The sequence below is a fragment of the Primulina eburnea genome, chromosome 7, assembly GCF_022965805.1.
Source record: "Primulina eburnea isolate SZY01 chromosome 7, ASM2296580v1, whole genome shotgun sequence".
NCBI lineage: Eukaryota > Viridiplantae > Streptophyta > Magnoliopsida > Lamiales > Gesneriaceae > Primulina > Primulina eburnea.
This window is the reverse complement of record NC_133107.1, coordinates 10505818-10523875: the sequence shown is the minus strand read 5'-3', so window position 1 is coordinate 10523875 and position 18058 is coordinate 10505818. Positions and strand designations below refer to the sequence as shown.

The 18058-nt window shown below is 33.9% G+C and overlaps 2 protein-coding genes across 3 annotated transcripts; one reads left to right on the top strand and one right to left on the bottom strand.

Moving 5' to 3' along the window:
* The first annotated feature begins 650 nt into the window (after positions 1-650).
* Positions 651-8126, top strand: LOC140837216 (uncharacterized). Of its 2 annotated transcripts, none has more exons than XM_073203294.1 (13): positions 651-769; positions 1432-1846; positions 1989-2235; positions 3315-3427; positions 3625-3704; positions 4426-4567; positions 4660-4740; positions 5745-5849; positions 5954-6136; positions 6628-6720; positions 7356-7495; positions 7589-7655; positions 7795-8126. In XM_073203294.1, the coding sequence occupies exons 2-13, from the start codon at positions 1454-1456 to the stop codon at positions 7909-7911; spliced, it is 1761 nt and encodes a 586-aa protein (XP_073059395.1). In that variant the 5' UTR covers positions 651-769; positions 1432-1453; the 3' UTR covers positions 7912-8126. The 2 variants fall into 2 exon arrangements, with proteins under 2 accessions (XP_073059395.1, XP_073059396.1); XM_073203295.1 differs by having other exon boundaries at positions 677-769; positions 1439-1846.
* Positions 8127-8557: 431 nt separating this feature from the next.
* LOC140836134 (protein PLANT CADMIUM RESISTANCE 11-like) lies at positions 8558-10939 on the bottom strand. Its single transcript, XM_073201544.1, has 4 exons — positions 10749-10939; positions 10449-10520; positions 9778-9990; positions 8558-8704 (listed from the first exon to the last, which is right to left on the bottom strand). Exons 1-4 carry the CDS (start codon positions 10918-10920, stop codon positions 8628-8630), a joined length of 534 nt encoding a protein of 177 aa, XP_073057645.1. The 5' UTR covers positions 10921-10939; the 3' UTR covers positions 8558-8627.
* Positions 10940-18058: the final 7119 nt, after the last annotated feature.

The window sequence follows — 18058 nt, the reverse complement described above, 5'->3', positions numbered from 1 at the left end:
AAATTATTTAAATATATTTATAATTATAATCTATATCATCTATACTATAAAGTTTGAGACACTTATATTAACTAATTTTTGGTGTCATGATCTATTTTAATAATTAGATATATTAGTAAAGTGTAAATTTTTTAATATAAGTCACATGTAGCTTAGTGGATAAAATCTTGTTGTGTAGGCTTTAATTCCTGCTTTGTACTTTTTTTCTCTTATTTTTTTCTATTTATTTTTTTAATTCATATATCAAAATTACAGCGTAGTCCATCACTATTTATTATATTTACATTTTGATATTCATTTAAATATAAACCAAATGAATTACAAAAAAATATTGTACAGAGCTTACGTCTGTGCACTAGTCAATATAATATACACGAGGTATATGAGTTTCATTATTTTTGATGAGGTGGTGAATGTTATAACTAAAACTGGATGTCTTAATAACAATAAGTATTTTAATTTTTTTATTTAAAAATAAAATAATATTAAATCAAATAAAACTGGATGTCTTAATAACGATAAGTATTTTAATTTTGTTATTTAAAAATAAAATAATATTAAATCAAATATCATATATTAATATTAATTTAAAAAAAAAACAACTTTAGTTATTATTATTATCAAAATAATTAAATATGTATTGCTAATTATTAAATTAAATACATTAAATTAAAATATCGATTTTAGTGATGCTGTTTCAGCGATCGAGAGACTCTCTCTAAAAATTCCTTCGAATCTGAGAAGAGCCGTCCGGAAACTATTGTTCCTGGTAAACCTTCCTTAGGCTGAATACTTGTTTGTAATCATGCTTTTGAATTGATATATTTTTTGTATACGCGCTTGAAAATTCCTTGTATTCTGTAATTTCCCTGGATTTTTATTTTTGTTACCAGATCTTGGATTTTTGCATTTGATTTGGTTTTGGTTGTTTTTAGAATGTTTGGATATTGTTTAAAAAATAGATTGTGGGAGTCGATGAAATTTGCCAGCTTTCTTTCTTTTTAATCGTAGTCGACATTTCTGTTCTGGGATAAAAGTCTTAGATCCTGAGGTTTTCTTTTAAGAAGTTACGAGGAGAAAGGTGTTGCCTTTCTATGATCTTCGATAGTGCAGACTATTTTAATATGGAATTTTGGTTGATGAAAGTGGCGAGTTACTTCTATTAGGGTTTTCAGGATTTGGTTGTGAATTCTTACTTCTGTTAGGATTTTCACGGTTGAAAGTTGGAGTGATTCTTATATCAGGATTTTGGGGGTGAATTTCATAAGATTTCATATGTTTTTTAAAATGTCTAGAAAATATCAACTAATAGTGTTTTAGGGAGTCTAGTGCTGTGATTATGGTTTTTTCTATGTTTAATTCTATGGATTATGATTTATGTTACCTACGTTTCCCTTCTTTTCATTTTGTTTTTTCACTTTTGTGGTGAAGCTTTTAGCTCCAGGAAAACACAATGTCGACTGTGGATGAGCCATTGTATCCTATAGCTGTATTAATAGATGAGTTAAAGAATGACGACATTCAACTACGATTGAACTCTATCCGTAGACTTTCCACAATTGCACGTGCACTTGGGGAGGAGAGGACCCGGAAAGAGTTGATTCCATTTTTAAGTGAGAACAATGATGACGATGACGAGGTATTGCTTGCTATGGCTGAGGAATTGGGTGTATTTATCCCCTATGTTGGAGGAGTGGAGCATGCACATGTGTTGCTTCCTCCTTTGGAAACGCTTTGCACCGTGGAGGAGACCTGTGTGAGGGACAAAGCTGTGGAGTCATTATGCAGAATTGGTTCACAGATGAGGGAAAGTGATTTGGTTGACTGGTTTATTCCTCTCGTGAAGGTTTGTTATGATTAAGTATTTTGCTTATGATTTTTAATTCTATCATGTAAAGTGTTATATGGAGAAAGTACTGATACAATTTAGATTAAATCTTTCTTTACTAAAAATATTTGCTTGAACTTGATTTAATTATGAACCACAGAGGCTGGCAGCTGGTGAGTGGTTTACCGCTCGGGTTTCCGCTTGTGGGTTATTTCACATTGCATACCCAAGTGCCCCAGATATGCTAAAGACGGAGTTGAGATCAATATACAGTCAGTTGTGTCAAGATGATATGCCAATGGTGAGAAGGGCTGCGGCAACAAACCTTGGAAAATTTGCTGCCACTGTGGAACCTGCTCATCTCAAGACAGACATTATGTCAATGTTTGAGGATCTTACACAAGATGGTAAACAAACTTTGGGTTATTGTATTTACCCCAATCAATCATTTTATCAAGCTTTTTCTAATGATATTGACATATCTAAAATCTAAATGGTGTAAAGTAGATATTAGAAAGAATCAAAATAATGGTTTTTTATTATTTGAATTTTTAATGCTCATAATGCCTGTCCAGGATTAATCAGAGTTATTTCAACAGAATGAGGGTGCACTACAAATTGTTGTGATAGTTTCCCTCGTGTAATGATTTTTCCACGGGAATTATTTAGTGTTGCTGCAATATTTCTAGTTGAGGCTAAACTAAATGGCCTCCGCCTTTTTCAGTTGATGGAATTTATTTAATTAGTTGCTGAAGATAGGTACTTGGTTTCATTGTTTTGAAAGTACCCATTTTATGAGCTTGTTGAGATTTATTGCTTAGTCACTCTAGAAAAATGGGTTGATTCTCAGAAAGTTGGCAGTTCATGGTCTTGGAGAGGTTTGATATCATGATTAGAAGGAAGGTACAACTAGTTTGAAACTAAAGTTAATATTGTTCAGTGAATATTAAATAAAATCTATTGAGGTTTGATATCATGATTAGAAGGAAGGTACCTCTAGTTTGAAACAAAAGTTAATATTGTTCAGTGAATATTAAATAAAATCTATTGCCTTTTTCTTCATGCCTTGCATACTAACTTGGGATCAGCATTGCATGCTAGCATACATGGCTTTTGAAGTAGGATAAGATAAGGAAGTAATTGGAATTTCTATTAAAAGTGAGCAGAATGAAGTGCACCATTCATGCTAAAGAATGATTAAATCATACTCAAGAAAATTGAGTGTGGTCTACTGGTCTTCAAATGAGGAACTTGATGAAAGGAGTCAAATAATCAGAAATTTTTAGGGTATTCAAATGCTTTGATATCTCGAAAATGGTTCTTTTGTTTGTTCATGCCCTGTTATCAACAGTACTTTAAGTAAATTACTTGGAATGAAGAATGAGAGTGACAGCTTCAAGCATCAATTTACACAATGCGGAATACAAAATATGGTGCGTATTGCTGGCTGCAAACAAGTTTTAACATTCATGATTCCTCTTTTCAGATCAAGATTCTGTTCGGTTACTAGCTGTGGAGAGCTGTGCTGCCCTTGGAAAATTGTTGGAGCCTCAAGATTGTGTTGCACATATTCTTCCTGTAATTGTCAACTTCTCGCAGGTACAGTTTTACCATTTGTGATTATCAGTGCTGAACTTATTAACTTCTTAATGTTCTGATGTCTATAATTTACTGTTTGTGATTATCAGTGCTGAACTTATTAACTTCTTAATGTTCTGATGTCTATAACTGTTGTATGCCAAGTTTTTTTCCTTGGTCTTGTGGACGATAACATGCTTGAAAATTGTATTTATCAGGATAAGTCTTGGCGTGTTCGCTACATGGTTGCTAACCAGTTGTATGAGCTTTGCGAGGCTGTTGGACCTGAGCCTACTAGGTTATTATATTTATATTTCATTTTTCACGCGTTCTTGGTTCTTTATACTGCCTGATGCTGATACAAGTATCTTCTGGTTACACTGAATTTGTTTACAAGGTAATCAACGTGGTATGTGGAAAGTAGATTGACTACATTTATCAGCTATAATTTTTTGTTCTTTCTTCTTGCTACATGTGCATGTATGAGGCCCTGTGTGTTTGTATGGACATGTATAACAAGCTTATGATTGTTGCTATTATTCAATTAAGAATATTTGTTCTCCACTGGTCCTATTTATTTTTATCCATATGTTCTCATGACGCACTTGACTTTTTTATGCCTTTAGAGTAACAAACTTATGGGCAAATCAGTGCTTTTCGATTTTCTTTCTGTGTATTTTAACTGAAGTTTTCCTTGAGATTACTTTCAATGGGAGTGATGTTTTCCTCGTCATGAAGATGGTATCTTTACTATTCATGTTTAGCTAACAAAGTTGCATAATAAGGAAAGATGCTAAAAATAAAAATTGTTAATGTGGACACTGTTATCATAGTCATTTATGTTTCTATGTCTCTTTTAATTGTTTATGGAGTGTCTAGCGGGATATGTTTTCTTATGAACATCTTCTTCCTAAGTTTAACTGGATATGTTAATTTTTTCTGTGATTTAATTTTTTAATCACGTCACTAGTGTTTCTCACAATGAAATGATGCATTATACCGTTGATTATATGTTTCAGGACAGATTTGGTTCCTGCTTATGTTCGCCTACTTCGAGATAATGAAGCAGAAGTGCGTATAGCAGCTGCCGGAAAAGTTACCAAGTTTTGTCGGATTCTTAACCCTGAACTCGCTATTCAGCATATTCTTCCCTGTGTGAAGGTAGGAGCCTGAGGTATTTTTTTAATGATAGCTGATGAATATATGGTTCTTGTAATTGCTTTCTACTATCTAATAAAAGGTGTTACTTGCAGGAATTGTCATCTGATTCCTCGCAACATGTGAGATCTGCTTTGGCATCTGTCATTATGGGAATGGCTCCTGTGTTAGGAAAGGTAAATCAATTTGCAACTTAAAGTTGATGAAATATGCCATTGATGCAAATTCTTGTTTCACGATGAACTGCTAATTAGTTTCAGCTCCAGTGTATTTTGAGTAACATTGTTAGTATCTAAAGGCATATTATTTTATGTTATATGAGCGTCTTTGCATGTGTGCGGAGATGGAATAGCAGTCTCTTTTTGCTTCATAGTTCCATATGATGGGCTACGCTAAACATTAAGTGTTTCTGCATATGTTACCACATCCACCTGCTTGTTCCCGTGGCTATTGATCTTAACCCCGCGGTTGTTTCAGCTATTTATGCTCACTGTAGTTATGTACACTTAGTGTTGATATTATATGCATGGTTTTTGACAGAGTTCCAGTTCAACAATTAACAATTTCTATCCATAGATAGCTCTATATCTTTAGTTGGTAACTCCTTGTCATTCGACCTGGAGAATGTATACATTTTGTTCGTGCACACCAAATCTATTTCACTGTTGGTTGGTCAGACCTGACCAAGACACTCACCTGAGACAGCATTGGCTTGCCTGAATTTTGAGTCAAGATGTCTCTATTGTCCTATATCCTGGAGGCCGGAGTCGTGTGCAGACTGATCTTGGTTCTTGTGAATGAGCTGTAGGGTCTTGTTAAGATTCAATTCGTATTTTTCTTTGCCTTGTCTTTGGGAAATAAAAATACCCTGTTTTCTTAGACACTCGTACGTGTTTTAGCCCTGTTTGCATCCTATAAATTTTGATTTAGTCACCATTATAGTATTTGTATGGATATGGATGTGGGTGGTATTTGCTGTCCTTTCTAAGCTTACCATTTATAATTTGTGTTGTAGAATTTTCAACTGATCGGTGATTCTTTAGTTGTCAATTTCATGGTTTTTCAATATATCATTTATTACTTTCTTGGAGTCACATTTCTTAAATAAAGAAGTAATAAGATATGCAGACAATTACAATGGGTTTTAAAAATTGAGGTCTTGTTTATGTTGATAATGCAGGATGCAACTATTGAACAACTTCTTCCTATTTTTCTTTCTTTATTGAAAGACGAATTTCCTGATGTTCGCCTCAATATCATTAGCAAGCTAGATCAAGTCAATCAGGTGTGTAACATTCCTTCAAATTTTTTCTTTTGTTAAAGGAACTTCTTCACCTGTATGGCTTTTTCAAAATATTACTCTTTATACCTGTTTCTGGATGCGTGCAGGTTATTGGGATTGATTTGCTCTCTCAGTCTTTATTACCTGCTATTGTTGAGCTGGCTGAGGATAGGCATTGGAGAGTTCGGCTAGCCATCATAGAATATATACCACTATTGGCTAGTCAATTGGGTGTTGGATTTTTTGATGATAAATTGGGTGCCCTTTGCATGCAGTGGTTACAGGACAAGGTTAGTGTTTTTTCTTCTTAGGATTATGCTCGTCTAATGTGTAAAGTTATTTTACAAATTGATAGTATTTTCTCGTTTTCCAATCTACATGAGAACTCTGAAAGAATGATGTCATGGCAGTTGTAAGGTTGAATAGCGAGGTCAAACTTAATGTTACATGATGAGACATCCAAGGTTGAACAGCGAGGTCAAACTTAAATGTTACATGATGAGACATCCAGGAGAAATATGTAGATTTAACCATCCCATTGTAGATTTTCTGTTCCCTTCAACTGTCATCTATTGATTTAATAATTTCCTCTTTTTTACTTCTTTTTGAAAACGATTTTTACTTCTCTATTTTTAATAATAATCTTTTAGGTCGGTTGGCCATTTTTCTTTTTTCTTAATAAACCATTTGTTTACCTTTGTCATGGACTAATAATGTACATCAATAGGTAAAACCATTGAAATGGACAACCATTAATGTCTTCCTTTTTCTTTATGTAAAGGTTCACTCGATTAGAGATGCTGCTGCTAATAATCTGAAACGCCTGGCCGAAGAATTTGGTCCAGAGTGGGCAATGCAGCATATAGTACCGCAGGTTTGTTGATGATTGTTAATTATTGCTTTGTTATTCTTTCTGCTTCAACTGAAGTTGCTAGCCTGGTATTTCAATTTACTTTCTGCATGTATGACTGATTAAATTATAGTTGTGGCTTGTACATGAAGCCAAGGAGATGGTAATATTTTAAGTTTCAGTTTCTTATTTTACGCACAAGTTTTTTGAACCCCTCGAGTAAAATTAACAAGCTGATGTCTTCTTTTGTGATATCTCAAAGAACTTAGAAAGGAGAGAGCCACAACGAACTCATGCCTATCAAGGCAAGAAGAGCATTTGTGAGAATGATAAACCGTGTATGGCTTAATTGAAGAATGGCTTGAGTTAGTCATGGATGACAAATGGCCCTAACTTCACAGGCAAATTGGTCAAAGCATTTAAATGGCATAAAACATATTTCCAGTTGCCCCTCTTCAGACAAATAGAAGTTCCTTGGTTGCCATTTCTGCTGTCATTTTGTCGCCAAATTTGTTGGCCGTTTGAGAGCAAAATGAATTACCTTTTTTATTCTATTACATATTTCTGCAGTAAAATTGTAGAATTTTTGCCTTTTCCGCCACTGGTTTAAGATATAACATGAATGTGCATTCATGGCCTCGTCAACGGGTCCCATGCAGGTGTTGGAGATGATAGGCAATGCACACTACCTGTATCGAATGACCATTCTTCGTGCAATTTCATTGCTTGCTCCTGTTATGGGCTCTGAGATAACATGTTCCAAATTGTTGCCTGTCATTGTTACCTCATCAAAAGACAAGTAACCCCAGTTTCCAAAATAATCTATGAATATGATTGTGTAATCAATAGCCTCTACGCATATAATCAACTGTGAGTTATTTATATTTTGCAGAGTACCAAACATAAAATTTAACGTGGCCAAAGTTTTGCAATCCATGATCCCCATTGTCGATCAATCGGTGAGTTCATTATTTGTTTCTTTCACTTGCATGAAAATGAATGTTCGCCTTGTGAAACTGAATCCATTTTATCTCTTTTTCCCCCTTTTTCTTTCGTTAATTTCATTCATGTACCTGAAACATAATCTTAATTTCCAAGGTGGTGGAGAAAACCATACGCCCTTGCCTGGTAGATCTTGCCGAGGACCCTGATGTTGATGTCCGTTTCTTTGCTAATCAAGCTCTTCAATCGATCGACCATATGATGTCGAGCTAGAAACAAGTTCACGCCCGGCAAAATGTTATTTCTGGTGTCTATTTTTATGCATGTCTCCCTTTCTTGTAGTGGCTCTTGAATAATCATAAATTTGAACAGGCGACCGAATTTTACTTGTTACTATTATCTCAGAAATTCCGTTTTGCTTGTATTGTATTTTCTTTGAACCAACTCTTACTAATGTTGACATGTTGTAGTACATCTTTTTCTGTTCAGCTGTAATGCCCCAATCGAGTTTGAAATCTTGGTTCAACGGTTGGGATTTTGGACATTAGAAATTTGGAAAAAAATAATGAAGGATCGTGAAAAATTAATGGATTTTTTTTAAAAAAAAAGGATCTTGAAAGAGCATGAACGGCCACATGATCTTGAACAATTTTGGAAACATGTTAAGCTATTGACATTGAAAATCAACGTCATTTGATGTTTGGTGTGATCGATAAGATGATATCGGATACTATATAATTAATAAATTATACATCTTTCGATCTTCTATTATCATCTTAAACGTACCAAAGAATAAATTATCTCATACCCAATTGCTAAAAACAAGTCTATATAATTCATTGATATTTATAAAAAATAAATAAATAAATGGAGTCCAAGTTCACTAAATAAAACATACATTTTTTTTAATTGATAGGAGGAACATACATTTTAAAGTCATAAAATATATTTATTTAAAAAAAGGGTAGGGATTGAATTTGGTCTCGAGTCTATCGCTTCATGGTGTTCTGAATTGGCGGAGGCATTGCAGCCTTTCGATTCTGCCTCTCCACGTTCCCATGCCAACCTACAATTTTCTTTTCACATTTATTAATTATATTTGTCCAAAAATAAAATAAAGTATAATAAATTATAATGTCGAAAAGGGTTTCATACAAAATTATATGACCCAAAAAAATAAAAATAAAAAGAATTAGGAAGTTAATCTCGTTTTGGAAAATGAGATTAGTTACTACACTACGGGGCCTACACTGATATACATGAATCAAATAATGCAGGAAGATAATCTCTAATTTGGAATGGAACGAGAATTAGAAAAAAAGGGTAAAAAAAATTTATGCCGTGAGAATCTGCAACTGTTATTACCTGTTGTATTATCGATGCCATAAAGAATGAGAACAAAATTAAACTTTTATTTAGGGGTGTTAATCGGATGGGTTGGGTCGGGTTTCGGGTCAACCCGCGAATTTTTTTTTACTTTTTTTCAACCCGATCCCAACCCGAACCCGAAGCAACCCGAAACTCTAACCCGAACACGAACCCAGTATAACCCAGTCTAACCCGCCTAACTCGAATTTTATTAATTTTTTTAAATTTTTTTAAAAAATTAATGAAAAAATTCAAAAAAATAAAAAATAATAATAATATTTTAATTTAAACACATAATAACAAAATTTTTGATTTAAACTTGAAAGTTTAATCGTAAAAAATTAAAAGTATATTTACTAAATCAAATAAAAAATTGTTAAAAAAATAAAAATATGCAAAATAAATATCAATGATGAAAATTTAGCACATAAGTATACAATAAAATTTGTTCAAACATACAATATATAAAAATATAGGTAATATTTTCAAAAAAAAGTTTGTGGGTCAACCCGCGACCCAACCCGAAATCCGCCTAACATGACACTAACCCGAATCCACCCAACCCGAATCCAACCAGAACCCGAAAAACCCCAACCCGAACCTGATTTTTTTCGTGTTGGGTCGTGTCGGGTTGACGGGTCGTGTCGCATTTTGACACCCCTACTTTTACTCCTTGATCCCAATTTTATGATAGGTAAAGTTAAAATAAATGTTGGGGTGGAATAAAAAAATGGTTTAAATCGAAATCGAAATGGAAACAAACTTGCGTACCTATAGACAAGTCGATCCCCTGATTTTGGAGGTGTCGATATTCTTGGCACAATGCGCATGTCTCGCAGCACAAATGGACGCAACAATCTGCGCATGGGCTCTCCTCCAAGAAATATTGTCCCCGCAGCTTCGATCGATAGAAGCACGAATACAAGCAAGAACACCCGCTCACGCACAGTATCACCGAGTACAACGCCCCGCTCACCCCACAAGCTGGATAGAATTCTTTATATTTTTAAAACTAATTAACTCTAATTTTGATCAAAATAAATATTTCATCAGATGCTAAATGTAGGGAATATTGCGTGCATAATCTATATATATAAATATATATGTATGTATAATATCTACATGTCTATTAAAATAGACATACAGGAGTATAGAATATAACCACGTATGAAGATATCATTCATGATCTGATTTTTTTTTTTTTTAAAATAATTATAGAACACCCTAAATTCGAAAAAACGAAAAATGAGTTTGAATTATTATTATTATTATTATTATTATTCTCATAAATTGCCAAAAGTTCGTGTACAAAACTATCTTCAAAATTCTTAATTTTAATATATAATTTCTAAATTTTCTTCACAAATACTGGTTAGTAAAAAAAAAAAATCGACAAAAATAACTTATTTATAATATATGGATAAATAAGAATGGGGAATTACATGTGGATCCTCTGTCGACAACTTCAGCAATCCGACCAAATGTTATGCATGGGCACCAACATGTTAAGCAACCTGTAATATATATATAAATTATCATGTAATCATAAAAATTAAAATAAACTAACAAGTAAATATTTCTCTCACGACAATATAAAATTTCAAATTTTTTTTTTTCAAAAAGTTATATGACAAAATCCCTACATATTCTCAATCATTCTCGAGTATTATTAGTATTTTTACTCTAGCCATTACACATTTTTTTAAAAAAAAATTATCTGAAAATCAATGAAGAATACTTACAAGTGCTAAAATCGTCGCAGCAATCGCAGAGGCCGGTCGACCAAGGAACAGGATAACGAAGGGTGGAGATAGCGGCGGCCGGAGTCACTGGTGGAACAATTCGGTTCACGGGGATGCTCGTAGATAGCAGCGGCTCCGGCGGAGGCGCTGTTGCCGGCACAACCACATCCATTTTGTTTTCTAAAATGTGCAAGGATAATTAATAAACGGTTGTGGCAGTTATAATACATAAGTAAACATGATAAATTTATTTAATTTCTTCGTGCATTGGGTGCGGCGCATGGCGGTTGGCAATCGTTATTTCCTGATTGAATTTTATTACATTTTCCTCACTATATAACCCGTACGGTTTAACATACAAAATTAAGGCTCTCAAATATTAAATTTTAATTCACATATATAATTAAGCAACAGATAAGTTTTCTAAATCACCCTGTTTTTTTTTTTTATTATTATTTATAGACTATTGAATTTTAGTTTTAGAATTACATGTGTTTTTATCAATAAATCGAAAATTATATTACAAAATTTAAGTTGTACAAATACTTTGGACATACTCAGATGCAAATACAAATTCAAACTAATACAAAAATATCACCTGTGACACCGTCACAAGAATATAAATTGTTCATACAACGAAGTATATGAAATTTGATTAAAAAAAATATAATGTCTAAATCTGCACGAGAGTTTGAAACATCTTTCCGTCCAATTAAGGTTGAAAATGGCAAAGCTCGCGAGCCTTCATAATCCGAGACATGTGACGATAAGCTTTCTTAAGCCACTTCAAGGTGTCCTGGAATGGACAAGAACAAGAGTACAAATCCTCTGGTCAGACTGTCTGATCATGAGTCAATTTTTTGAGATTGATTTTAATCTGAGTTACTCATGAAAAAATATGATTTTTTATGACAAAAGTATTGTTTTTTTTATTGTAAATATATGCAAGATTGACTCATCTCACGACTAAAAATCCGTGAGATCGTCTCACAAGAAATATACATGCTTATCAATGAACAAGGCTGCACCGATAATAAAACTCTGATGTAGCATAGTATGGGCTATCATTATTGTTGTGATAGCCATAGATAAGAACTACTAAACATTCGATGCCTTTTGTTGATATAATTTGATTTTCTGTGTTGTTAAATTTTTTTGTAATTTTTTTTAAAAAATTATTCTTTTTTTATGGCTCACGGGGAAAAGATTAAAATAGCGGAACCAAATTTATAATCTTTCCTATATTATTTCCTCATTAAAAATTGAAATATTTTGACTATTTTACAAAGGCCAGTGTAAGATGTTTTGAAAATTCTACCATAGGTGTCCAACTTGAGTGAGGAAAAATCCAAAGAATTAGTCAAATTAAGTTGTAAATACGATTGCTTGAAAATGAGAGGATTAACCATAAGATAAAGTTACCTCAGAAAATCTTTCAAGTTGACTATATTATTGTTTATTCAATTATAATATATTTGTCCCAAAAGGATTCGAGACAAAAACTTGTGTGAGACGGTCTCACGAGTTATATTTTGTGAAAGAGATATCTTTGGGTCATCAATGAAAAATTATTACTTTTTATGCTAAGGATATTATTTTTTATTGTAAATATCGGTATACCATGTTGACCAGTCTTATAAATAAAAATTCGTGATACCGTCTCACAAGAGACCTACTCAAAATTCGGACTGCCTAATATATTCGATGTTGGTGGATTTATTGATGCTTGTAAGAAAAATTCTGCTCTCTGTATATATATTCATCTCAGAATGAATATTTAATTGTTAATTTTCATAATATGTAGATATATCATAAACGTTCAAAAATACATAAAATTAATCAAATCATTAATTATTACGCCCCAAAAACATTCAATTTAAAATATAATAGTACTGAAATATGTCTTTATTATTTTCCTTTTAAATTTTATAAAAATATATGATATATTACTTATAGTATATTAATTCTAATTGTATTAATGATTGATAATAATAAAAAATTCAAAAACTAATTAATGTAATTGTATTAATGATTGATAATAATAAAAATTCAAAAGCTAATTAATTCAATTGAAAAATATATATAAGCCAATACTCATGTGCGCGAGAAGCTAGTATTATACTCTTCCATTCTAAATATAAATGGCACATTTCTTTTTTATTTCGTCCCAAATATATAGTCAGGTATATATATCCATAATCATAATTAAATACATAAACCAATAACAATTATTATATTCTATTAAAACATCCACTAAGAGTAAAATATGAATTTTTTTGTAAAATTTACTTGAAACGATCTCGACTTTTTTTTAATCATAAATCATAAATTCGAAAATTCTAAAATAAATAACTTAGCATTACTAACAATCAATAATAAATTAACATATGAAATTTCGAAGACCAAAATTTTCACTTACCAAATTTAGAACTTACTATATTTGGTAGTCACCATATTTGGCAGCTGTCAGTTTTATTGAACTCTTTCACAAAACAGGAGGTTCCACTCTCCTTCTTTATTTAGCAATCATGCTAACTTCCACTTCTTCCATCCTATAGAATCAGCTCATAAACTCCTTTATAAGCTTCATGTTTGATCTCCATCAAACTATAGTCGCCAAAGTCCAACTCTTTGAAATTTGACTATCTCAACGGGAACACAGAATCCGATACTTGTGTGACCCTCAATGGTTCAGGGATACAGCTAGCCGTGGGTTCACATCTCCACAACTCTTTGAAATTTGACTATCTCAACGGGAACACAGAATTTGATACTTGTGTGACGCTCAATGGTTCAGGGATACAGCTAGTCGTGGGTTCACATCTCCATGTGATTCAGAATAACAATTATTCTTATTCGGGTTTACCCTAGTTAACCCCATTCTTTTCATAAACTCCTTGATCAAAAATTTCAGAACTCATTTCTGATTGCACCCATCAGATCATGGTAAGAGCGTCTAGTAGCATCGTCACATGATCCCCTAGGTATCACTGATAGTGCCTGCAAGAACCTTTAGTCATGGTTAGCGTACAGTACGGTCCCTTCAACACATATATCCCGATCGAATCTGCAACCATTGGTATATCGAGAGTTGCATATGAATTCGATAACAATGCGATTTATCTTTGAGTACTAATAGTGACATAGTATGAGCAACTAAGAAAACACCTTTTCCTAAAGCACATTTCTTGCTCTGGCCAGAGACTCCTTGCACTATTAACTCATCAGATCACATAGGATATCTTCTCTCGTAGGCGAACGGTGAATCCCTGACTACAATGCATTTGCTCCTACGTATTTCGAAACTACACCCAACCTCGCCACCTGATGACCCTCGATGGAGTTGGTAAACAGATCAAAGTGCATGCTAGTACGTATAGCCCCTACATTGTCTCGAGTCAAAGGACTAATGGTGTACAACCATAACTTCGGACTATTCCGCTCGATAAGTGGGAACCACTTGGATAGTCCGAGGGAGGGTTGTTCAGTGCATCATCATATGATCACTCATCTGCGTGAATGGACATCTCCATGCCCTTGCCAATGAAACAAGGCGTTTACACCACAAATGCTAGTCTCGAGCTCGAGCGACCTTTATCCTTGTTTTAGGCGGTTAAATTGACTAGAAACCTGTTTAGAATATACGGTACACTTCCTATTTTGGCTAATTAATTCTTAATCAATCATTAAGAAATAATATTGATTCTTAATTAAATATCAAGCAAATCAAATTTGCTTTATTGCCAAAATCTCTTTCAATTTCCTTATGGGGTGGCCATGGGTTTCTTTGTGATTGGGAAGGGAATTTTTTTTTTTTTTTTGTGTGAAAAATTGTGTTCTTCAATTATGAGCTCTAATTAATATATAATGTATTTATTAACTTTTAATAATACATGATATAATAATATCATATACATGTATTTTATATCACCATATAAAATATATACATGTATATGTACATTAAATTAAATAATTATTATTTAATTTATAAACTAACTCCTTAGTTAATTTAATTCTAGACTCCTCTAGAATATTCATGGGAATTTGTGCATGTTAGTAGTCACCACTACTAGCACAATCATTTAATTAGTAAATTCCAAATTTACTAAAAAAAATGATTCCGAACTCATTATAACCCCAATCGATGATCCGAAAGCACCGATGTACCAAAGATACAAATCTCGTTCATATAATGAAAATTTCGAAGACTAAAATTTTCATTTGCCAAATTTAGAACTTACCATATTTGGTAGTCATCATATTTGGCAGCTGTCAGTTTTAGTGAACTCCTTCACAAAACAGGCAGTTCCACTCTCCTATATTTAGCAATCATGCTAACTTCTAATCATGCTAACTTCTACTTCTTCCATCCTATAGAATCAGCTCATAAACTCCTTTATAAGCTTCCAGTTTGATCTCCATCAAACTATAGTCGCCAAATTCCAACTTCTTGAAATTTGACTATCTCAACGGGAACACAGAATCCGATAATTATGTGACCCTCAATGGTTCAGGGATACAGCTAGCCGTGGGTTCACATCTCCATGTGATTCAGAATAACATTTATTCTTATTCGGGTTTACCCTAGTTAACCTCATTCTTTTCATCAACTCTTGATCAAAAATGTCAGAACTCATTTCTGATTGCACCCATCAGATCATGGTAAGAGCGTCTAGTAGCATCGCCCCATGATCTTCTAGGTATCACTTAGTGCCTGCAAGAACCTCTAGTCATGGTTAGCGTACAGTACGGTCCCTTCAACACATATATCCCGATCGAATCTGTAACCATTGGTATATCGAGAGTTGCATATGAATTCGATAACAATGCGATTTATCTTTGAGTACTAATAGTGACATGGTATGTGCAACTAAGAAAACACCTTTTCCTAAAGCACATTTCTTGCTCTGGCCAGAGACTCCTTGTACTATTAACTCATCAGATCACATAGGATATCTTCTCCCGTAGGCGAACGGTGAATCCCTGACTACAATACATTTGCTCCTACGTATTTCGAAACTACACCCAACCTCGTCCATCTGATGACCCTCGATAGAGTCGGTAAACAGATTAAAGTGTATGCTAGTACGTATAGCCCCTGCATTGTCTTGGGTCAAAGGACTAATGGTGTACAACCATAACTTCGGACTATTCAACTCGATATGTGGGAACCACTTGGATAGTCCGAGGGAGGGTTGTTCAGCGCATCATCATATGATCACTCATCTGCGTGAATGGACATCTCCCCATGCCCTTGCCAATGAAACAAGGCGTTTACACCACAAATGTTAGTCTCGAGCTCGAGCGACCTTTATCCTTGTTTCAGGCGGCTGAATCGACTAGGAACCTGTTTAGAATATACGGTACGCTTCCTAATGAGTTTCATGATCTTACGTTGAGACTAGGGATGTAAACGAATCAAACCGTTTGTGAGCTATTCGGAGCTCGATTCGATAAAAGTTCGTTTGAGCTCGTTTAATGAGGCTCGTTAAGATAAACAAACCAAAGTCAAGCTTTACAGTATTCGGCTCGTTAGCTCGTGAACATGTTCGTTGGTAAGTTCATGAGTAATCTTTTAGATGAAAAAATAATTTGATATTTGATTTATTGATTTTGCATATTATTTATGAAATATATAGAAAAAATTATTAAATTTATTTATTAGAATAAATTTACAAATTTTAATAAGAATAATTTATTTTTCTTTAAATATATAATTTACTTTTTAATTAATTTAATTAAAATTTAAATGTATAATTCATATTTATTATGCTTGTTTAAGCTCGATAAAAGCTTGAATAAGCTCGTGAGCCGTGCATATATTCGTTAAATAAAGCTCGAGCTCGGCTCGATTATAAACGAACCAAGCTTAAACATTCAAGAGTTCGGCTCGTCTCGACTCGATTACATCCCTAGTTGAGACGCACACCTCATGGTACCTATTGTATATTCAAGGACTTTATCTATGCAGCTTGCATGGTATACAGATAAAGTATAATGTCATAATCGAATAAAATCGTAAAATATTATTAAAATAAAGATTATTTTACATTAGAGTCAATAAAGCCCGAGCCACAAGTTGGCTTGCCGGGCACCTACTCTAACAACCCAAGCCCTTGAACCCAAGCAGCGAACCCCTGAAACAAGGACAGGCTGCGCGCGACTCCATGCTCCCCACATGTTGCCACGAGCCAACGGCGCACCCACCTGCACCAACCCCTGGCCCTACCCATGCCCATCTCCCTTAGACCCTATAGGACCCACCTGGCCCGCCCAAGCCCCAGCAGCGATCCCTCATGGCCGCTGTTGTACCAGCACTCACGTGGGGGAGAGCCCCACTTCACATGGACTCTTTCCGAGCCCATTGCTCGAGCCCTAACCCTCCTAGGACTCTTCGCCCAAGACCTGGTCAAGCCCCATGGCCCCATGCACCATAGCCGCCCCTCGAACCATGAACCAACCAACAAAAACCTTAGGCCCTTTTTTTATTTTCCTTGCCCATGGTTCCAGCTTGGTTTTCCTTTAAAAATTGTCATGTTTTATTCATATTCAATCATATTTTATAATGTATTGGCAGCGTGTCCGTTGGATTAAAAAACATTTTAAAAATAAGCGTGAAATCGTCGTATTTTTGAAAATAAAAGTTTTACTGTAAAAGATATCAAACACCTATATTTTTCATACTTAAAAATTAAATCATGCATAATATGATTTGTACGATGTTTAAAAGAGTATAGGAAAGGTGTCTTTGCGTTTATAACGCTTGAATTCAATCGTCGGCGAGAAAGGACGAACAGGACGACGAAGAACTCGAGCTTTTCTTCCTTCTTACTTTTCAAAAATATTGTGTGTGCTTGTGGTGTGATTTACGGCTGCTGATGGTGGTGAATTAGGGTGAATAAACACTAGTTTAGTTATTTATAGATGTAATTGTATACTAATGGAATTTGGTTTTGGGCTTACAAGCTTAAGTGAAATTGGACTTACTTAATTAATTAAATTGTGGCTCAATAATACTTAATTAATTAAATAATAAAAATTATAAAATAAGTTTCCATAAAATAATATTTTTGATCTTTTAAAACTCTTTGTTTGCCCAAAACCGGCTTTCCAAGAAAAACCGAGCTCGGCTCGTAAAATAATTCGAACTCCAACATTTTTAGGAAAATTAAATCTTTTTTAAATCATATCAGGAAGCATTGTCATTATTTAATGAAAAATACATATTCTTGTCTTGGTCATCCTCGGTCTCCTTTTCCTTGCCTATTATCGAATATTCGGGTAAAATCTTTAATTTCATGTAATCATGT

Bases quoted from the DNA above. Each gene is read 5' to 3' on its own strand.
- LOC140837216 (XM_073203294.1), top strand. From the start codon at position 1,454: ATGTCGACTGTGGATGAGCCATTGTATCCTATAGCTGTATTAATAGAT. The intron at 4,568-4,659 runs GTAGGAGCCTGA...TGTTACTTGCAG, and splicing joins ATATTCTTCCCTGTGTGAAG to GAATTGTCATCTGATTCCTC. The intron at 7,656-7,794 runs GTGAGTTCATTA...TTAATTTCCAAG, and splicing joins TCCCCATTGTCGATCAATCG to GTGGTGGAGAAAACCATACG.
- LOC140836134 (XM_073201544.1), bottom strand. From the start codon at position 10,920: ATGGATGTGGTTGTGCCGGCAACAGCGCCTCCGCCGGAGCCGCTGCTA. The intron at 10,521-10,748 runs GTAAGTATTCTT...TATATATTACAG, and splicing joins CTGCGACGATTTTAGCACTT to GTTGCTTAACATGTTGGTGC. The intron at 9,991-10,448 runs GTAATTCCCCAT...AATTCTATCCAG, and splicing joins TGTCGACAGAGGATCCACAT to CTTGTGGGGTGAGCGGGGCG.